Consider the following 23616-nt stretch of genomic DNA (forward strand, 5'->3'; position numbering starts at 1 on the left):
TCTACTCTCTACCACTCCACTTTGCACCACACCACTCTGCACCACTCCGCACCACTCCACTCCGCACCACTCCACTATGCACCACTCCACTCCGCACCACTCTACTCAATACTCTATGCTACTGCATTCCACGACACTCTACTCTGCATTGCTGCATTCTATGCTAATACACTCTTTGCCTCTGCACTCTATGCCACCGTACTTTGGATTACTCCTCTCTATGCCACTGCACTCTGCAGCACTCCACTCTACACCTTTGCACTCTATGCCACCGACCTCAAAAACTACAGGCCCATCTCCCTGCTCCCGTTCCCAGCTAAAGTCATCGAGAAAGCCATCAACAGCCAACTCGCCACATTCATTGAAGGACACAACATCCTCGACTCCTCTCAATCCGGCTTCAGAAAAAACCACAGTACGGAAACCGCCCTCCTCGCCGCAACAGACGACATCCGCACCTTACTGGACAAAGGAGAAACAGTAGCCCTCATCCTCCTCGACCTATCAGCGGCGTTCGACACAGACTCCCACCGCACCCTAATACGCAGACTCTACGATGCAAGAATCCAGGACAAGGCCCTCGACTGGATCTGCCCCTTCCTCTCCGGCAGGACGCAGCGGGTCAGACTCCCCCCTTTCCTCTCGGACCCCACACCTACCACCTGCGGAGTCCCCCAGGGCTCCTCCCTCAGCCCGACGCTCTTCAACGTCTACATGGCTCCACTTGCCCCCATCGTCAGAACCTACGGACTCAACATCGTGTCATATGCAGACGACACCCAGCTCATCCTCTCCAACGAGCCCAACACTGCCAGACGCAACTTTCGAGAAGGCATGGACGCCGTCGCCAAATGGATGAAAAACAGCTGCCTACAACTAAACACCAACAAAACAGAAGTACTCATCATGGGCCCAAACCCCGACGCCTGGAGCGACACCTGGTGGCCCACCGCCCTCGGAAACCCGCCAACCCCCACAGACCTCGCACGCAACCTGGGAATCATCCTGGACTCCGAGCTCAAAATGGACCTCCAGATCAACTCTGTCTCATCTTCCTGCTTCCACACCCTCCGCCTCCTTCGTAAGACCTTCAAATGGATCCCCCTCGAACACCGAAAGACAGTCACTCACGCCCTGGTCACCAGCAGACTCGACTACGGCAACACACTCTACGCCGGAATAAACAAAAACCTCATCCGCAAGCTACAGAACATCCAGAACGCCGCCGCAAGACTGGTCCTCAACCTGCCAAAACACTGCCACATCTCCCAGCACCTGCGCACACTCCAATGGCTCCCCATTGAGGGTAGAGTCACCTTCAAGACGCTCATCCACGCACACAAGGCCCTCCACGACACCGGACCAGCATAACTGAACAGCCAACTCAAATTCCACGCACCCAAAAGGACCCTACGATCAGCCCAGCTTTCCTACGCCGTGGTCCCTCGCACCAGAAAGACCAGATCGGGGGGCCGCTCCTTCTCCTTCCTCGCGGCCAAAGCATGGAACGCCCTTCCGCTCCACCTCAGACAGACAACATCGCTCCCCATCTTCGCAAGAAACCTCAAAACCTGGCTCTTCGACAGACCCCCTCCTTGATGGAATGGAACCTGCACCACACCCCCACCACCCCTAGCGCCTTGAGACCCTTACGGGTGAGTAGTCGCGCTTTAACAAACTACTGATTGATTGATATGCCACTGCACTCTGCAAGACTATACTCTACTCTGCACTACTGCATGCCACTTTTCTCTGCACCACGTTTCGCCACGGCACTCTGTGCCACTCTACACCACTGCACCCAACACCATTCCACTCCACTCTACTGTACGCCACTCCACTCAATGCCACTCCAATACACAACACTGTGCTACTCCACTCTACAACACTCTGCTCCACTCTTCTCAGTACCACTCTACGACACTCCAAGCCACTCTCTTCTATGCTGAACAGCAGCCACGCTGGTGTACAATATGGCTAAACCACATTGGCAAAGCCAATAGCTCTTGCTAAGGCGAGGCCTATTGTCTTTGCCAATGCATATTTATTCAATATCCTGTGTTGGACTTTCAGGGGCATACACATGACATGGTAATGCTATTAAATTGTCTTAGAAAACTGGATAATTTATTTTGTTTTCCTCTCGCTGAGGCAGGGATGGGAGGAGGGCAGTCATTAACATTTATGGTTTTTGTGGGTCTGACTTGACAGTGTAACTGTCACCTGACCTTTTAAAGTACACCAATATTAGTTATTTGCTTCCACACAAATACACCTTCATTCCTTTGCTATTTACTTGTAATGCTTAACTTTACCATATAGCATTCTTTTAAGACAAGACCTATTGCATTCCCAATGCTTGTATCCAAGAGTTGATCAAATGTGAAAGCAAACAAATGTTAAAAGGTGATTCAACTCAAGCCCTAAGTAATATAATGAACAAGAGAATAGCTTTGAGGAGTTAGTATAGAAATAAGCAGTTAAAGTAAGTGTGACTAAAGAGAACATCATTTTGGTGTAGAGCCTGAATAGTTGACGACTTTAAATAACTGTAAAGTGTGGAAACTGTTGGACATTCTGATTAAAGATCACTCAGTGCACAAATATAAGTGCACCACAATTCTAGAATGTTGTGATGTTAGCTATAGGCTCATGAGGACAGCTCTACTTGCGTGTAGCTTACTGTTCTGATTTGAGTTTTATTTTGCTTTATTTTTTCTCTAAATTGGTATGTCATCGCAAACAATAAAGAATTTGGCTTGAGTATTGTAGTCAAATGGTGTGTTAATCAACAGATATTTTTCAGAGCAAACTCGCCTAAATGTCACTCTCTTTTCGGCAGGTAAGTGAGGTATTGATTAGATATTGATGGTAATGGGAACCAATGCATGATCAAGCTCCCTTCTACAGTAAAGTATGGCTTTTTATTTACTCTGGTGAATAAGTTAACATAAGTGCATCATGTTGGTAAATAACACACTGAGGTAGTATGGTATCACCTTTCATTCCTATACACTGATCTCCACTGGTCACATTACCGTGTTTAACTATTGTGAACTTGAAGATGAAGTTAAGAAGCCATAGTTTTGTTTACCTTGAAATTCAAAAAATCAAAAGTTAGCCTTGAAGCATTTAGTATTGTGAACAATAATATCACAATATCATTTTAATTGTGGTGCCTGATCAATCAATCCGTACATTTGTAGAGCACGCTACTGACCCGTGAGGGTCTCAAGGTGCTAGGGGGAGGCAGCTATTGAATAAAAAGCCAGGTCATGAGCAGTCTCCTGAAGGTCAGGAGGTCCTGGGTTTGACGTAGGTGGATGGGTAGGGTGATCCATGTCTTGGCGGCGAGGTGGGAGAATGATCTTCCGCCGGTGGTCGTTCGGCGTATGTGTGGGACGGTGGCGAGGGTGCGGTCAGCGAACGGAGTTGGCGGTTCGAGGTGTAGAAGGTGAGTTGTTCGTTGAGGTATGCTGGTCCGTCGTGTAGCGCTTTGTGAGCATGGGTGAGGAGCTTGAAGGTGATCCTCTTGTTCACTGGGAGCCAGTTCAGGTCTCTCAGGTGGGCGGTGATGTGGTTGTTGCGAGTAATTCTGAGCATGAGTCGTGCGGAGGTGTTTTGTATGCGCTGGAGTCGTTTTTGGGGTTTGGCTGTGGTTCCCGCGTAGAGGGCGTTGCCGTAGTCCAGCCTGCTGCTGATGAGGGCTTGGGTGACCGTTCTTCTGGTTTCCGTGGGGATCCATCTGTATATCTTGCGGAGCATGCAGAGGGTGTTGAAGCAGGAGGAGTAGACAGCGCTGACTTGCTGGGTCATGGAGAGCATTGAGTCTAGGAGCAACTCCAGGTTGTGTGCATGGTCGGTGGGTGTTGGTGCAACTCCCAGTGTGGCCGGCTACCAGGAGTCATCCCATGCGGAGAGGGTGGAGCCGAGGATGAGGACTTCCGTCTTGTCAGAGTTCAGTTTCAGATGGCTGGTCTTCATCCATTTTGCGATGTGTTACAAAGACTGCTGGTAGAAACAGTAGACATGCACAATTATTGTGTTTGTAGTTTCCAATATTCTTAATTTTCTGAGTTGAGTTGTTTGATTTCTGAGGCTTGGTAAAGACCGGTGCCTTCAAATACAGCATGGTTCTCTGGGTGCACTGAGATTGGATACAGAGGCCTCATTTGAAGTTAGGGTTATCTTGGGTACAAGAGAAATCTAGGATTATGATTTCAATTTCACCTGACCCTACCCTGCTCAATTATAAATACAGAACGTTCTGGAAGATTCTGTACTCTGACATTATGTGCTACGTAAGTGTCTTTCATGCTCCTCCTGAGGCATTCTGTTCGGTGAAATACCCAAATACTCTATTTTTTTTATTTTTTTTTAAATAATTCAGGCTATGGAAACCACCTTTTAATTTTGCTGCTAACTTTTTCACTCTGCTCTTGTTGGGTATGACTTCCCCTCTTCATCCTTACTGCAAAATTTGGTTGATAGAGGAAAAAAGGAGCTCATGCCCAGCACTGTAATTGCTGCCTGGTAAGTTACCATCCTGCTTTCTACTCATGTGCTCTTTCAGCTCCCTCTAACCATCGTAACACTTCCTGCTCCCGTGTGCTTATAATATGTGGCATGCTTCAAGGAGTCTTTAAGAAATGCCTGGACTCCCCTCCATTGGAAGTGGCTGCTGCCTTGCTAGCTTGGTATACTGTGTCTCACAATACATGCGTGCCCACAACCACTTTTATAGGTCAGCATGTGTAGAAGTCGCTTTAATGCATGCCTGTGCCACAAGGGTGTCAGCTGCAGCTGATGTGCGCCTCCCTATTTCCCGACAGGCTTATAAAAGCAGCCTTTATTCGCTTCACTCAATGCTTAGCTCTGCCTGTATCATCTTGAAAGTTTTGTAATCCTAGATTCTGTTCTTTCGCTGTCCCGCTATTCTGCATACGGAATCCTCACCCTCTGACTCTTATGTCTTATGCCTACGAAAGCCTTGGCTGCCTCTACCAGGCAGATTTGCCTTCATATCCTGTCTACCACTAGTGTAGTGTAGTTCCTAGTTTCCCACTAGGCCCTGCGCATTGGAATAACATAAACAGTAGTATCGACGTAGAAGTGCGGATCTTCCAGGCCTCTACTGACTATGCTAAACTTAATTGGGTTTGTTACCAACTAGCTCAGAGGTCACTGGAAACTTTCTTCTCTGCATGGGAAGTGATCAGCTTCCCTGGCACAGACAAGAAGGGATTCAGCTTTCCAACAACCGTGCAACATGACAACTTTGCTCCTCAGATTAAGAGTCAATCTCTAGGGTTGTGTGAAACAATAGACCTGTATTTCACTCAGTCAGGTTAGTGCAGTTTACTTTCACAATATGTAGAGAATAGAGAGACGGGCGTTTGTCAATAAAGGGTTAACATTTATTGAACAGTCTTTCTTCTCGTACAAGAGAAATGTATTGCCACAATTGCAAGACTTGTTATTATAAAAAGTACTTCCAGTAAGATAAGTATTGCGAAATAATACTGTAAAAGCATTGATATGGTTTCTTAGCCATACAATGGTTTAAAAGAAATAAAACATATATACAGTCATATATACATTAGGCTAAAATACTCAACTGGTGCTTCTAACTAAGCCTACCCCAGTGTGCCTGACCTAAGCCTAACACGTGGAAGGGGAGTAAGTAAGTAGCTTTAAGTTAAGTTGGTTTTGCCAAGGTTTGCTTCAAGAATTCTCTTCTAAGGGTTTAGTCAACACCATACCTCTGAATAGAATGATGGAGGTCTGGTATCTCCTTCAGGAGGCACTCGGTATCCCAGTCACCCGCGAGGGCAGACTAGAAACGCTGGAGCTGGATTTCTCAGCAGAAGAAATGCAGCGTCTCTCTTCAGCGCGTCGAGGAAGGAGGGGGGACAGCGTCCGCGGGCAGCTTGGCATCTGCTGGGCTCTTCGCAGAGGGACGGCTGTTCAGCTCCTAAGCTCACCACACCATCGTTCGCGCTTTAGCAGCGATAATGGTATCAGTAGCTTCACCACCAAAGGGACAGCAGCAGCATCAGCGTACTGCATACAGCATACAACAGCAATGGGACACCAGCAATTGCTTAAGGCAACGTTGGTAGTATTTATACCCGACAGGTGCCTGGTTTGACGCAAGTTTGCTGGACATAATACGTCAATTAAAGATGTCACTAGGAAGTGATAGCTATCAGTTGCTCATTAGAGTTCCATTACTAATCAAAACACAGCAAGCGGGGATTTCCAGGTTTGCTGAGTTTTTATCTTGTTGAAGAACTCGGAGTGTTAATCTAGGAATATCAGATAGTGACTTCTGCTCTGTCATTGCACTAATTGGTTGCAAAGGAAGTGGCAGAGAACTATGCTGGAATGTGGCTCTGTTCGTGTGAGGCCAGAGATGACTTTCTGAATATCGCTCTTGAACGGTTATGCCAATATAGGGAATAAATGGATTTATAGCCGAATAGGGCATAAGGTCACAGTATCGATCAGGAACCTAGATAAACACGCAACACCCACTCCACGTTTTCATGTCCATCAAATCACTAAAACTAGAGCACTAAGATGCATGTGTAACATTGCCCACCCCAAAATACAAAAATGCATTTGAAATAGGCGTATTTGTCATACGTGAAAATTTAGGTACTGTACGTTTTTAAGCATAGAAATCATTCAAAAATTATTGCATATGAAATCAATGAACGATTATGCAAAAAGAATTACACATGAAATATCTCTGAAACAGAAGAAGGGCGAGATAAATCATCACATATAAATGCATTGCAATAAATGTGTGCTAGAGGCTGATGTAAGTTGTTATGTCTCTAGGTGTGTTCAGAAATAGAAGTTTGAAGCTTCTGTTCTCTAAGAATAGTTTTTACGTCAAGCAAAGAATTGTTCGTGCCAAAAAAGGGTCAATATTAAAAAATATCCAATTCAAAAGAATTATTGCTTGAACGGGGAAATAGAGTTCCAACGCTTTTTGCAGTTTTTGTTGATCAAAACTGAAGGCCGAATTCAGAGTTCATGGGAACGCTGTGTGTCGGAAAGCTTCTCAAAAGTTATTATTTCTGTACGGGTGAGAACATCGTATCAGACAGGCTCTCAAAGAATTGGTCTACAAAATCAGGTGACAGTTCAACCAAATTCGATAGTGCTGTAACTTGGCAGGTGTGAGAATGATTGCTGTCATCATAGTCGGGTTCAGCAATGCTCACAGAAGGTCGTACCTGGGTGATGCTGCTTTTGTCACTCGCTCCACTCTTACCACCTAGTCGTAGTACAGGAGTCTCAACGAATGCCGTCATCAGGATTGGTAGCCACTGGGGACAACACAATGCGTTAGCCGTTATTGGACTGAGCAAAGTATCGACGTCCATTGGTACTGCTGATGGAAGTGAAAGACAGATGTCCAACACGCACTCATCTCCGCATAGCATACATCGAAGTACCGGTAAGATACAGTTCTGCCATATAGGTCTGAATGAAAGGAACCAGGTCATGTTTAGATCTCTCAGCCTGGCCAATCCAAGGACGTTAGTTATCCTGTCCCGGTAGCGCATTGCTAGGATTGTCTCTTCCATTCCCATGGGAGCTATGTCTGAGTTTCGGCTTGCCATAACGAAGCAGGAGGGACAAAAATAAAATCCCTGCAACGAGTCCCAAAAATAGTGGTATGCCGCCAAAAACAGAGTGAACAAAATTAGGAACGATTCCCAAAATTGCTTGAAAGGGTGTTAGCAGTCCCGTAAAAATCGTCTTAAATATGCCTGGGATGCTCGTGGCACTAGACATGTTAAGGAGTTGGCTAAGCATTTCTACGAAATGCACGGGGCAATTTGTTGATAAAAGTTCATGAACTTCAGTAGCTGTCCTTGCAACTAGAAGATCATACGTCTCTTTTGATGACGTTATAGGCACTGTTGTCTGCAAAAGCACAGACTTCATTTTGCTTAAAGTATCAATTCGTATAGAATAGAGATTCAGACGAGGCCAGATGGGAGTCACTGTGTCTGCAGGCCCACTCGGGATCAATGCTTGCATACAGCATTTGACCATGGATGTTACACTTACTAAATAACTTTTCCCTGGCACAAGGCCACAACATCTGTGATCCGTTCTAAGAATGTAACTCCCGTTTGCCAGTTGCATAAAGAAGGGCTCTATCTGAGTTGCAGGTGTGACAAACTGGTGGCATGAAAGGTTGTTAGAATTTCCATCACATGCTCCGTGTAAATTAATACCCTGACACAAAAGTATACCGCTTAGTGAATGTTTACAGTTGTCACCACTAAGAAATACATTTTTGTCGCTGTCACTATAGCAAGAATGTGTGTATGGTAATTTCCATTCAGATTTTACATATCCTTTACCCAATTGTTCATACTGGCCAGTAGGTATGTATTCAAGGCACTTTTTAAATCGGAAAGTTGCTATCGGAATGGTGATAATTCCGTGTATTATCCATTCAATGGTAATCTCTCAAGTTTTTCGATGCTCAGGATTGTATAGTCTGCTCCTTTCTGTGCCAAACTGATCTGTTTATCAGTAAGGTTAAAAATGGAAAATAATGACGTTGTGTTGATTAAACGCCAAGGCACATAGCCTGAACGAAGATTTTGCAGCGTCCAGCCTAATTGTATAATAGAACGTAATTGAGATTTGCCATGTTGTAACATTAGCAAGTCTCTATCTATCACATCAAAGGCAGAGGATACAATATTGTCTAACGAATATATTCTGGAAGACAGAGCCATTAACCCATTGTCTACTATAGAAAGTGATTTCTCCAAACTAATACGATCAATTTCTCGTATTTTTTCAGCTGTTTCAATTTGTTTGACTTTCCAAGCCTCGTTGTAAGCAGCATAGATACTGGTCGCTATGAAACGCTTTTGACGCTGTTTGCGTGGTCCAAGAATGAAATCGCGCAAATCAGCACCATCTTTTAGTAAAGACAAGTGTTGCTTAATTTCAGCCAGTGTGGATGATGTTAGCCATTCACGGCAGAGTTTCCCTACACTGTATGTTGTTATTATCCCTGGATGTTGTCTCTGGGAGTATCTCCGGTCTAGTCTGGTCATTTTTAACCCCTGTGTTTTATTCAGGAATCTATCTTGACAGCTGTTTGTGTCAGTAGGCCAGATTAACCACTTTTTCCAATCAGGATGTGTTCCGTTAAAATGTAAAATTTGTGACACGTCTAACTCAATATCTGTAGTTGCATTTTCAGGTATTGGCTTTGGAATAGACGGTGTTTTAAGCTCTTTGATCTTAGCTAGGCCAAGACAGGATGTTTGGTGTATTGTGTCATTTAAAAACAACATTTGTTCTGGTATCATGCAGGTTCTGAATAGTGCTTCAATGCCTTGTACCTGCCAATCTTTTGTACCCCAAATTGTTTTCGTTTCAATGTTATCTTTCCAATAATCAAAACCAAATGTCATCATTTTATCATAAAATGCTTCTGAATATATCAATTTAGAATTTGTCAGCATTGTTTTCATTCCTGTTTTATCTAACAGTTTGTAATAAAACGTTTCTGCATCACTGGTGTTAAACCCTGAGAAGTATTTGAATTTCTCAAAAAATGCTTTAGAACTGCTTTTAGGTGGTGTAGCACAATGTTCCCATTGATTATACATAAAAACATTTCTAGGCTGTGCAGATTTATGCAAGTAATGATCACCATAATGTGTGTAACAGAATAACTGCTCATAACTAGATGAACCTTGTAAATAATCATGATCTGTGAATCTAGCTGACATTACTAAATCTGACATCATGTCATTAATACTGTTAAAGTCCCAATCATCAGAGAATGTACTAGGTGTTACAAAGTCACTTAAGGAAGCCTTCAGTTGATGAGGATACTTCAGGATTTCGACCGGACCATATATCTCATAGTCTGTTTTCTCCCATACTACCCCACCAGGTATTGGAATTGCTGTGACATTTACTGTTGACAGTTCTCTTTTCTTCATGTGTGATGATCTGTGTGGTTTCAGGACTAGGTTGATGTTCTGACTTGCTGTGTCCATTGTACTATATTTTCCCTCAATGAATTTTCCCAAACAAAGTACCATGATGAGCCAAAGCAGGAGGAAAAATACACCTAGACCGAACCTAGACCGAACCAGAACTCTAACCAAGGTGAAATAAGGTAGATTTCCTTCAGTTGATGAAAGAGTTCCGTTGCTTTTTCTTTAAAAGTCTTTTTTGTTTCTGGCATCACTTCGGGGTCGTTTTGATCTTCAGAGAAGTTGTCGAAGTTGATGAAATAACCAGAGGCAGTTCTGTCAATTGTTGGGATTGTTCTTTCAATCTGTCTTTCGGTAGCACTTTCTGATGCCACATTAGTGTAGACTGGTGTTGTTTCTTGACGAACTGTTTCAATCTGTGTCTCAAGAGGCACGAGTTCCATGGCATTATTGCATAGTCCTTCATTGTGCACTGCAGGCTGATCGAATGTGATTAGTCTTTCAGTTTGAACCTCTTGGATTGTTGCAAGTTTGGGTATTCTGTTGTTTCTTGGGAGTCCACTAGGCCTACTGTTGATTATAGGCCACATGCTTGTGGTTTTACCAGGTCGATAGACACGACTCTGTTCTCCTTTTTACCAGCAAGGGGCGGTAGTACTACTGATCTTGTTCCGGTGACTGCCAAGACAGGTACTGCTTTTCTGTTAGAAGGCCCAAATTCCTTCTTCACCGCGATCTTTTCTCTGACTAGATCCCCAATCTTTGGAATCCAGACAGGCCTTGCTGGGGCTGTTGCTTGTGGTGCCTCGTCAGTGGTATCTGGCTGTTGCTTTAACTTTATGTTGCTTAAGGATTTTCTTGTTTCATTCAGTTCCTGTAAAACAGCCAAACGATCTTTGATGTCAAAGTCTGTTGTTTTTTCTTGTACCACTGACATCTGACTATCGAGGTCCTGAATGTTCATTCTAATTCCGAACAATAGTTCATATGGGCTGAAACCTTTTAGAGAATTTCTTGGCAATTTATTAAGACTGGACTGGACACTTATTAGATGTTTGACCCACCCAGCGCCTGAACCTAATACCTTCGCTGTTATAGATCGCTTTATGTCCCGGTTTTTTCTTTCAACCACACTATTCCCTTCGGGGTGCGACGGACAAGAATACCGCAACCCAATTCCCATGCTAGCCATGGCCTCCTTATAAGCTCGAGAGCTGAAAGCAGGACCCTGGTCAGAATGGAACGTGGTAATTGCGTATGTGCCGATAAAGACTCACAAATCTTTTATAACCGTTCTAGCGTCAGCCGAGCGCTGGGGCCACATCCATATGAACCTCGTACAGGAATCCACTGCTACCATGATATATCTATAGTTGCTGTCCCTTTCTAGGGGACCACAGTGGTCCAGGTAAACACATGCAAATGGTTTATCCGAGATAAGAAGGGGTGTCTGCGCTGGTCGTTTTACTGTTGATACTTTTATCCTTTGGCATATTTCGCATTCTAATACATACTTTTTAGTTTGTATTCTCAAGCGAGGCCACCAATATCTCTGTTTTAATAGTGATATTGTTGCGGAAACGCCAGCGTGTGCAGAAGCAAGCCCTTCGTGTGGCTCACTGGTTAGAGGCGGCAGACCCGAGAGCAGAGGACGGCCCGGGACCAGGGTTCGATTCCCGGCGCGGCAGGTTTCTGGACCAGGGTCAGCGGACTCGATAATTCTCTCGCCTCGGTGCCCACTCTGATCAGCGATCACACTCGGCAACTCTGGGCATTAGCTTGCCTCATCTTCACTAACGGCCCCACCAGACCGCCGGGGATGCCTGGTCTCACCCTGGAGATACCCATTAAGGGACCATCTCTCAGGGAAGCCAGGAAGGGTTTCCAGTAATGCCGTAATTAGTGACTTTTGTACCGTAATGACACAACTGTGCCCTTGCCTCTTAGGATTCACACGCAAGCACTGGAGTCTAAAGCACGCTTTTTAAACAGCGCTGCCCGCTTCACTTTTTATGTGAGTAAATGCTATTATCAGTGTCGGTAATGCACGCGACTCGCCAATTGTTTTTTTAAAACGATACAAATATATTACTTATTTTCAGAATATATACGCGAGCGCCGGAGGTGCAACCCGCCTATAATTCAGTCCATGTGTTTTACTACTCCGCTCTTCTATTATGACGGAGATTGATTAAAGTCTCATTGAGGCCCTACGCCTCAATTTCTAGTGAGTATTAGTCATTCAATTTGTTTAACCACGAGACTTTTTTGGCTGCATACCTGTAGCGTCTACCATGTATGCTTACCACACCTAGTATTCTCTCTTTCCAGTTGAATATTGGAGCAGCGCTACTTTTTTTCCCTGCATCAAACGTAGACCTGGTTGACAGGCAGGAGCACAGCACTTGTAGGTAATTATCAGGACAATTTTTGTCCCGCTGTGAAATTCAACACTCCCTAGTTTACCTTATGATTCTGGGTACAACCCCTTAAGACAGAAGTATTTTATTTACATTTTTTATTAGAATAGCCAATCTTCTTATAGTTATGTTTGTCTCCTCTGTAGCTGAGGTTCCCACTTCGTTGGACTGACCACTACTTCCTGGTGTGGCGGCCATACCCTGTACAGAGCCCGGCTGGGCCGTACCCCATGGTAAACCTATTTTAGTTTCTCTCTAATAGATAGGATGAACAACTGTCGTCCTCATTGTGTACTAAAATCTAATTATTCCTCACACAGATCTGCCCCCCCCCCCCCTTCTTCAGTATGATGTCCTGATGAAGACCCCGCTTAAGGACTTTAACTAGCCTACCAATAGGGGTCGAAACGTCAACTTTTTTCTTCCTTGAGATTCCGGCACACCCCCAACTTGTCAAGCAATTAGTTGTGACCGTTGAATATGATTTATTGACTATGTGTGAAATTCGCCTTAAAAATTTTATTTGGGCACTTGTATTGTAATTATTCTGTACTGTTACTGAATTTGGATGTTAACCTTCTCAACACTGTGTCAATATTTCTTACTCCTTTTTCACTTCCCAGAGCACTACCTTCCCTTCCTTCTCTTGGGGCTTGTCATTTTGCATAAATTAATTCATTAATTTGTCAGCATTTACGCTGTGTTCTTGGTAATAAATCATATATACCAATTTCAAAATGATTGTCTATGTTTATCTAAATGATTCTTTGGTAATTTCACTTTAGTGTATGTCTTTTACAATACACTTCCCTTACGGGGACCCCTTTTATATGTACAGGAAGGGTTTCGCAGCGGTCGAAGCGCCTTGGGACCCTACGGGTAAGTAGTGCGCTATATAAATGCCAATACATTTACATTTACATTTACATTCGTGTGCCGCTTTGATTGGTCCTAACCTGTGTTCCCTGTTTGGAATTACTCTATCCCCCACTCCAGGGATTCGAGCAAAAGGAACATTATTCGTATCTGTTAAGTACAAGTACTTTTCAGGAAAGCCTTTTGGGAGTGTTTTCTTATCATTTTTTACTGACGCACTGACAGCTTGTAGAATATCGCTGTCTATTTTTGTTTGTGACCGAGTTATCGCAGCTACGGAAGCCGTTTGCACAGCTGCCTTCGCGGCTTCATCAGCCAATGAATTCCCTGCAACGTGAACGCCATCACGTTGATGACTCAGAGTGTGTATCACGTGAGTCTTTTGTAGTTCTTTTTGCAAAAGAACTACCTGTTCCCAAAGCATTTTATGCTTTATTGTGCCACCTTTTGCATCTTTGAAACCGTTTTCCATCCAATTCTGCAAGTATTCATTATAAGATTGTACGCAATAAAAAGAATCGCACACTATTAGTGTGGGGAATTCGCGATCGGTATTTTCTAGCGCCATCTTAAATGCTACTAATTCAGCTCGTTGAGCCGAGCAATCTCCTAGAGATTGTGTTTTGGTGACCATTGGTCTAAATTTACCTTTGTGCCAGCGACCTTTAACAATCGTGCACGCAGCACTGTAAGCTTGCTTACCCCCAACTGCGGGTTGTGCTGATCCGTCAGTATATATAATACTTCCGTATTCTTCGAGAGGCAGGATTTCAATTGGCAGAGGACATTCATATTCATATTGTAAAAATTCCTGTGTTTTTAAGTTAGGATCAAATTCGTAAACTACGTCTGTTGCAGCAAGAGAATTAACCCACTGGATCCATCTCGGATGCAAAGCCTTAGCATTAGGAATGCTTGCTTTAGTTACCGCTTCTAAAGCCAGTATAGGTGTTACGATTATTATTCGTTTACCTTGTGCAAGGGGCCTTTCTTTTGCTACAGCAGTCTGAACCGCAGTTAGAATTTTCTCCGTTGAACTGAATTTTATTTCAGCCTTTGTGTACAATGTGATTTGTAAGCTATTGGTACCTTTTCTCCCTCATTAGAGGTTAGGTACGTGAATCCGCATCTTCCTGGGATGACTCGGATTACAAGATCTCGTGTGTTGTCACGTGTATCTAATTTTCTTTTTGCTAACATGTCTGTTTGCAGTGATCTCAAAATTTCTGTGTGTTTTTGAGTCCAATTGATTTGTTTAAAATCAGGTTTAATTAGTTCGTAGAGAGGTTTAGCCCTCTCTGCGTAATTTAGGATGTAAGTTCTTCCGAAATTCAGAAAACCTAGAATGGATTGTAAATTCTTCAGCGTTTTTGGAGCTTGGAGTACAGCGCACTTCTCTAAGAAGTTGTCCGCTAGGCTTTTCCCTTCACTTGATAATTCGTACCCTAAAAATAGTACTGTCAGATGGGCAATTCGGGACTTTTTAAAGTTGAATTTGTAACCCTCTGCTGCGAACCCAAGTATAATGGTGTTCACTCTTTTCAAGTGAGTATCCAAGTCGTCGTCTGTGAGATAGATATCATCTACGTAAGATAATGCCTCATCATCATAGATTTGTAGTAACTCTGTTACCCTAGCTGAGAATAGTCCTGGGCTGTTCTTGAACCCCTGTGGGAGTCGACAGAATTTTTTCTGTGACCCAAATGCAGAGAAAGCGGTCAAATATCTGCTTTCTGGTGCAATGTTTTGACAAAAGAAACCATTAGATATGTCTAATGTCGTTTTATATTTTTTCCTAACTATGTTATTCATTAGGGCTGCACTATGCGAGTTTTGTACTGCAAAAGTTTTACAACATGTATTAAGGTGTCTGTAGTCCAAAACTAGACGATATGAATTGTCTGGCTTGGAGACAGGAAACAAAGGATTGTTCATTTGAGAGGTGCATGTTTCAATCACCCCCTGGTATTCAAGTTGATCTAAGATCTCCCTGACCTGTTTTTTAGCTTCTTGTTTAATGGGATACTGCCGTTGGGAAGTTGGTTCACTTTTTAATTGGATTTTGTGAGGAGTTGAGTCCTCATCCCATCCTACATGATTTTTATACAATGCCGGAGCCTGGGCTACTGCCCATTTCCTTGCATATGTATATTTTTTGTGAATCGGAATGTGATTCGAGAAGGCAGGCATAATCACTTCTTCGCCACGAGGGCACTCCCTGACAAACTCTGGGGGCCAATCTTTTTCAGCTAACAGAATATCATAGCCTTTTGAGAGTTTATCCCAAAATAGACCTCTAATTTTCCTAGTCTTATCACCCTCCATACGCAATGTTATTTCGTATATTTTATGGGGCTCGCTAAGCCTGGTGTCGGCAGTTTCAACCTGAATGTATTCATTCGTGTCCACTGTCTCCAGATGACTCATCAAGATCTTGCGCGCTATACTGATTTCTGCTGCACTGTCCAACATTGTCAATGCCCACTCCCCGTTTTTCAACTGTGTCCTCAGTATTCTCGGCATGGTTGATTACTCTAATACTGGCTACCTTCTTTTTCTGAAATTGAGATTTTTTACTCTGAGCAGGTTCCTTGTCTTTGGACTTGGTGTGCTCTCCTGGGTCTGACCGTACTCTTCTTTCCGATTTCTGTGGAAAAGATCGAGAGGGACGTGTATCAATACTTTGATATCTATCAGGTTTTTTCAGATTATCCCTATTTCTAAGGTTATATCTTTTCTCAGAGGGCTCCCTCTGGGGAGACTGGTGTTCTCGAGTCGGAGTTCTTTCCCTCCGTCGAGGAGACCTTCCTCTGGACTGGAAAACTTTTTCCTTGGGAGTGGATTGTTTATTTCCATCCCAGCTCTTTTGAGGAGTGTTTGAATTATTTTTAATAAATAATTTTTCAGGATTTTCAAGCAGTTGGGGCTTTACTGGTTTCCCACCCAAGCTGTTTCTACCTAATTCTTCATAGCATTTTTCTATGATTCTGGCAAGCTCAACTGGCTGCTCTGTTATATCTGTTTCCTTCAACTTCTGGCGGATCGCCACAGATGCTGCTTCTCCTTTAATGTTGGCTAGTAATATAGCCGAGACCTGCTTGAAGTCTTTCAGTAATTTCATACCTAGATTTAAAGCGGGCTCTGGACCGTATTCATTTTGAATCTGTTTTAGCACTTCTGGTATTACCGCTATAGACGGAACACCGTGTGTTTTTGTGTAAATGGAAGCAAAGACTGTACCCCAAGTGTCGCAGTCCTCCACGTGTGGTGCGATTCCCATAGGAAGGCAGATGGTCAAGATTCTGTGTTTCTCAATAGGGGTAGTATCAGGAAATACTGCCTCTATTTGAGTGATTTTCTGTGCTAACCAGAAAGGAATTTGTTCCCATTTTACGGGTGTTTTACCAAGACATGACTGTATGTTCTGTGGTGTGATTTTATTAGTGTTCCCCTGATGAGGGGTCAGCTGTGGTACATTAACAGCTGGCTGGACTGTTGCAGTCCGCATTACATATTGGACTAATTGCCTATGTATTTTAATTAATGTTTTTAGCTGTACTAACAGCTCTTCCTTTGACATTTTTACAATGTCCGGATGTGGTGTGTAGCTGGCTAGAACCGGCCACGTTGCTCCTGGTCTACCTAGTGGACCGAGCCTGGTAATGTGATCATTGTGTTTTAGGGCGCCATTAAACCAGAGCAGGTGCTCTTGAAATTTAAGTGGAATTTCAATCTCCTCGAAAGGAGCGTACTCTTCCGGAGGTTCCTCTATTTTGTAATAGTGAAACTCTTTTGTTGTAGCGTTTGCCGCTGGAAAATTTATCCATGAATAGAATACCTCTGTCTGCCGATATTCGTGAGCCTCTATCACGAAAATGACTGTACCACCTTGTGGTGTCAGTCCGTTTTCTATAAGTTTTAAAGTTATAGATTTTCTTAAGTGGACCGGGATGATAATTGCACCCGGGTCTGTGTGTTCGGGACCTTGCTGAGTCGCATCTGCTGCGGCCCCAGTTGTTCCGTTTTCTCCTGGCATTGTTTAAATGCAAGGTTTGCAGAGTTGGTCTCCAAGGAGACAAAAGATTAGGTGCACAATATTTTGGAACACTGTATCCTTCAACGTTGAATAAACCAGAGCTTTACATAGGAATCTCTTCCTACTAAGGTCGGGCGGATTTTAACCTTTCACCCACTCCAGACGTCTATTGGAGTATTTACGGGAGAAGGGGGTCTGTGTGAAATATGCACGACTGAGTTACTCTAACGTCTTGCGTTAGTTTATCGCCTTACCAAACGTTTGGGCGCCATGTAGTGTTCCTAGTTTCCCACTAGGCCCTGCGCATTGGAATAACATAAACAGTAGTATTGACGTAGAAGTGCGGATCTTCCAGGCCTCTACTGACTATGCTAAACTTAATTGGGTTTGTTACCAACTAGCTCAGAGGTCACTGGAAACTTTCTTCTCTGCATGGGAAGTGTTCAGCTTCCCTGGCACAGACAAGAAGGGATTCAGCTTTCCAACAACCGTGCAACATGACAACTTTGCTCCTCAGATTAAGAGTCAATCTCTAGGGTCGTGTGAAACAATAGACATGTATTTCACTCAGTCAGGTTAGTGCAGTTTACTTTTACAATATGTAGAGAATAGAGAGACGGGCGTTTGTCAATAAAGGGTTAACATTTATTGAACAGTCTTTCTTCTCGTACAAGAGAAATGTATTGCCACAATTGCAAGACTTGTTATTATAAAAAGTACGTACAGTAAGATAAGTATTGCGAAATAATACTGTAAAAGCATTGATATGGTTTCTTAGCCATACAATGGTTTAAAAGAAATAAAACATATATACAGTCATATATACATTAGGCTAAAATACTCAACTGGTGCTTCTAACTAAGCCTACCCCAGTGTGCCTGACCTAAGCCTAACACGTGGAAGGGGAGTAAGTAAGTAGCTTTAAGTTAAGTTGGTTTTGCCAAGGTTTGCTTCAAGAATTCTCTTCTAAGGGTTTAGTCAACACCATACCTCTGAATAGAATGATGGAGGTCTGGTATCTCCTTCAGGAGGCACTCGGTATCCCAGTCACCCGCGAGGGCAGACTAGAAACGCTGGAGCTGGATTTCTCAGCAGAAGAAATGCAGCGTCTCTCTTCAGCGCGTCGAGGAAGGAGGGGGGACAGCGTCCGCGGGCAGCTTGGCATCTGCTGGGCTCTTCGCAGAGGGACGGCTGTTCAGCTCCTAAGCTCACCACACCATCGTTCGCGCTTTAGCAGCGATAATGGTATCAGTAGCTTCACCACCAAAGGGACAGCAGCAGCATCAGCGTACTGCATACAGCATACAACAGCAATGGGACACCAGCAATTGCTTAAGGCAACGTTGGTAGTATTTATACCTGACAGGTGCCTGGTTTGACGCAAGTTTGCTGGACATAAGACGTCAATTAAAGATGTCACTAGGAAGTGATAGCTATCAGTTGCTCATTAGAGTTCCATTACTAATCAAAACACAGCAAGCGGGGATTTCCAGGTTTGCTGAGTTTTTATCTTGTTGAAGAACTCGGAGTGTTAATCTAGGAATATCAGATAGTGACTTCTGCTCTGTCATTGCACTAATTGGTTGCAAAGGAAGTGGCAGAGAACTATGCTGGAATGTGGCTCTGTTCGTGTGAGGCCAGAGATGACTTTCTGAATATCGCACTTGAACGGTTATGCCAATATAGGGAATAAATGGATTTATAGCCGAATAGGGGCATAAGGTCACAGTATCGATCGGGAATCTAGATAAACACGCAACACTAGCACCTGTTTCTGCTGGAAGTGGCATAACGCAAAATGATGGGACCACTCTTCAGAATGGGATGAGGGACCCTGGTGTCTCCTAGATAGCACTGAAATTCGTTGGTCCTGGGCTCAATGTGACCCCCCCCCTGAACGGTTAGGGCCCTCTTACGCTCCAGGGGCCTGCTTGGGAAAGCAGAGTGGCTTTCCCGAGCATTTCACTAGATCTTATTCCATGCTATTGCACATATTCTACAAGGCATACAATGGCATGGCTTAGAGGGTGAGTGGGCCCCATCCAAAATAAGAAACCTTAGGCCCCCCCTGCACCATGGGGGCTGCGAGGGCCTCTGTTGTGCCCCTGTCTGCTCGTGATATCAAGCCTCAAACAATTAACTCTTCTCTGCTTGTGGGAACCTCTCTACGGCCTTTCACTTCTCATGGCATGGACATGCCAGTCAGCTCTGCTCCCTGCATATAGAATATTATCCAAGGAAGGCTGCCTTAGATCATACGCTTCCTCGACCTAGGAAACCTTGGATCAGGCGCCTCCACGACCAAGGAGAATAAGCTGCCCTTATTCTCCTGGACCTCTCGGCAGTCTTAGACACTGTCTCCCACCACACCCTCATCTCCAGACTCCACCATATTGACATCCAAGACAACGTTCTCAATTGGATCTCCTCCTTCCAGAGGATCCATCTGCCTCCCTTCTCCTCCGCACCCAAAATCATTGCATGCGGCGTTCCTCAAGGTTACTCCCTCAGCCACACCCTATTTAACACCTACATGACTCCACCAGCAGACATTGCACACATCCATGGACTCAACATCACCCTTACACGTCGGCTGTCTGCATCAACGCTACTTACTTCGCGTCAACACGACCAAGATTATTTGTGTTTTTGCCTTTTGTACTCCGATGGTTGCTCATTCTATTGTATATATTGCATGGTGCTGTGTTTATTAAAACCAACTGACAACAAGGTCAGTTGACTAACTAATTTGGGGTTGTGCTCTGTAATCAATATTTTGTCTTTCTAGGAGCAGTTGAAATAGTAAGAGATGCAAGAGTTGTTCTCATAAGGCATGCTGTTTCTTAACGATTTTGAGAGAATGTTGCTGCCAATCAATATCTGTTATATTGTTTAGAGCATAATCTGACCTGATGTATCAAAATAAGATTTAGGATTTCTTGTGGGAGGGATACTGCCTGTGTGATACAGCTGATATCAAACAAGAAGCATCACTGGCACTAGGCATTGTTCAGGCATGGGCTCTGGATGACTTGCCTTTTGTGTGCCTTTGGTGAGCCAGGGTGCACATGTAGCACCTAAACACCACATCCTTGTTAATAGGAGGGAATGGGCTACTGCACATGTTCGCTAGCAACCCCAAAAAGTACACCTTCTGGAATGAGAACTTTTCTTAAAATAGACACCACTTTAATAAGAAAAAACAAGTGAACAGGCAATGAGGGGCCAAGTGAGCATCCTTAGCAACAGTTAAATGAACTTGAGAGACCAAGGAACAGATAACGGGATATGAAATACTGCCATTAGTACTGCTGTGATTGTATGTAGGCAAGAGCAGGGTTCTGGTTTTGCAGAGTAACTATGCAGCATGTCTTTGTTTTAGGATCTTTCCAGTGTTAGGCTTTAGGGCCCTATGCTAATGCAATGAGAGATTGGATTGCTGCATCATTTGTTGTATGTCGTGGTCCAACCAGGTGATAAATTCTTTCTTTTTATTCAGCATTGAACAAAGTAATTGGAACTACTGGGAAATGCTCTGGGGCAGCAGGATGGTGGTGCCCTGGATGCAATAGTGATGCACACTAGCTGCCTGTGACTATAATGGTGCTGCCGTCACAGTTTAGTAAAATGTGGACAACAAACATGCTTTTCCTTACTTTTTTCCTGTGTAGATTTATATTCAAGGTCTAAACAATGGACCATGCATCAAATACAAGTTTGGAGATCTGTAACTTGTTTTCTGCTTTGCCTCTCATGACTTATCCTCATGAAGATAACTCATTAAAATGACACAAATTAAGCAATGCAGTTCTATCAAAGAAATATTCACAATGCAATTAAATATTAATATAACGAGAATCTGTAATTTGTATTTTAGTAATTTGTCCGATTCCTCTCCTTAGGATTTGTGGATTGTCATGCTGATGCTGTTGGCGTTTGGAGTTTTGATTCAGGAATCACTAGCTAGTGCCCGGAGTGGACGGAATCCTGAAACTGAAGAATTCGCCCAAGTACGAAGCTATGACTACACAGTTGTTAATCTGCCAGAGGAGCACATTCCCTATTTCTTGCATAACAATAGGCATATTGCCACCATATGCAAGCAAGATGTTCAATGTCCATTTAAGGTAGGTATGAGTTCATAACTTCATATTCTCTATTTCCCTTTTTTTCCACCTTTATAAAGTGGTTAGCAGAATTGAAGTACTTTGTACACCCTTGCAAGTTGCATTCAGAATGTGTATATCTTTCTCACTCAGTATTGTATGATTTCTGTGTTCTCTGTTAGTGTGTACTCTACACTTCAGACATAGCATAGGATGGCATTGCCACATGTTTACCTAATAAAGTGTCCAAGGGAATCATTTTTTTGTGAATATTATTTATTTCATAATTCACAAGAGCTATACAGCTACTTCACATGTACATTGTAGTGCAGAGAGATGATTGATGTCTTTTATACTTTGTCTCAGTGGCCAACCCATCTAATTTAACAAACTTAAAAACTTTCTGAAGAAGATGTTTGACTGTTTTCTAAAACTGAAACCCAGCAAGATAGAATTCTTACTTCTTTACTTCACCAATTTACCCTCCTGGACCATTTAAAAAATGGCTTGACATCCTCTTCCTGCTGGTATCTCGCTGTCAACTCCTTTTGCCAAAGCTCTCAGCTTCACCATAGATCTGAATCTCAACCTGATTGAGAAAGTTGATAAACTAGTGAAAACACTGGCATACCAGTTCCACCTTCAGGAGAAAATTGAACACTATTCCTCCCACAGACTTTAAATCAGCAATTGAAGACATTGTGCTTTCTCACCTAGATGTGGCCAATCCCCTACTTGCTTGGCTCTCCAGATTCACAAAATGTCTCTCAAAGCAGTCCTGTATGCTGGTATGCAACTGGTTTCCACTGCCAAAAAGTCACATTGCCTAATTCAAAAATACCTCTAATCATTACGGTTTGAAGCAAGTAACAACTTCAAGTTAGCCTGTATTTCTCAAAAGGCTCTGCACTGTGGCCTACTGCCTTACTTCAAAGACAAACTACACACCACTGGAAGCGAAAGACTAGCGAGAGCCAAATCACATCATGTTCTTGATCTCAAAGGCACAGGAAAGCTGACCACATACGTGGCCAGGCTGTGGAAACAGATTCCTGAAAACATAAGATTAAATCCCCTCTTTAAATAAACACTTAAAATGATCGCTTCATGCTCCATCTTCTACCTTCCACTTATTTTCAACTTTCTGTTATCACTGTTTGCTCATTCAATACTAGTGATCACAATTTATTATAATTTCTTTCCTTAAAACTATTGTAACCAAGATGTACTCTTTGCAAAGCACTCAGCTGTCATTGAGGCTAGGACTGTGCTCTATAAACAGAACAGGTTAATAAATGCCCTTGAAGTACTTTCATAATTCACCAATACCACATAATACCATGTGCTGAGTAGCCCCCCAGCAGGCTTGCCCAGGGGCTGGGAGCTCAGAGTAGTAGAAAATGGCTTTCGATATCTCTGGATCTACATAATAGTAGACCCTGTTGAATTTATGACTAAAAACCTCCAGGAACCTCTGAAGCGCCTGCGTCAAGATACTGAACACTGATAGTCGCTTCCGTTGACCCTGCTGGGTAGAGCTGCCCTTTTTAAAATGATGGCATTGCCCAAATTTCTTTACTCCCTGCAAAATACCCCTTTCCCTGTACCAGAGTCGTATTTCAGGGAGATAGAGGCAGAAGTGCGCAGCCTCCTGTGGGACGGGAAACCACCCCGGATAGCTATGAACAAACTAGTCAAAGGATGGTATGATTTAAAAATATATATATATTTTTATTAATTTTCAACCTAAACATAACCCCCCCCCCCCCCACCCACCCACCACCCCCTATACAAGGCTCATCAGCAATAGGAGCATTGTACTGGATACATTGTAAAAAGTCATTTTCAAGAGTTAAGCTCATTTTCATATCAGAATCAGTATTCCAATAGTCTACCCAGCCTTGTTTCTTTTGGCCAATATGAACATCATTACATGCCTCCAATACACCCATCAATACAGTGGAAGCCCAGCTTGATGCTCCCGCGATCGTTTGCCTCCCTCCCCTGCTCCCACTTACCCTCTTTCACCGGTGTGCTCTGTGTGTTCCAAACTAGGACTTTCATTCAACATCATCGTGTAAAGTGTGCCAGTATCCTAATGCGTTTAGGTTGCTTCCCAGTTCCTGCCCCATCCTACCTTGCCACCTTTCCCCAACAGCCACCACAAGCCTGCCTACATG

The 23616-nt window shown here is 43.5% G+C and overlaps 1 protein-coding gene across 1 annotated transcript in view; it reads left to right on the forward strand.

Moving 5' to 3' along the window:
- The window catches only part of EOGT (EGF domain specific O-linked N-acetylglucosamine transferase), a 273584-nt gene that overhangs the window by 34405 nt on the left and 215563 nt on the right, over positions 1-23616 (forward strand). Inside the window, exon 4 of the mRNA XM_086936837.1 lies at positions 21233-21457. Coding sequence (XP_086792963.1) covers positions 21248-21457 — 210 coding nt within the window. The 5' untranslated portion in view covers positions 21233-21247. The remainder of the gene's footprint in view (positions 1-21232; positions 21458-23616) is intronic.

Source organism: Lissotriton vulgaris, chromosome 9 (genome assembly GCF_964263255.1).
Source record: "Lissotriton vulgaris chromosome 9, aLisVul1.2, whole genome shotgun sequence".
Lineage (NCBI taxonomy): Eukaryota > Metazoa > Chordata > Amphibia > Caudata > Salamandridae > Lissotriton > Lissotriton vulgaris.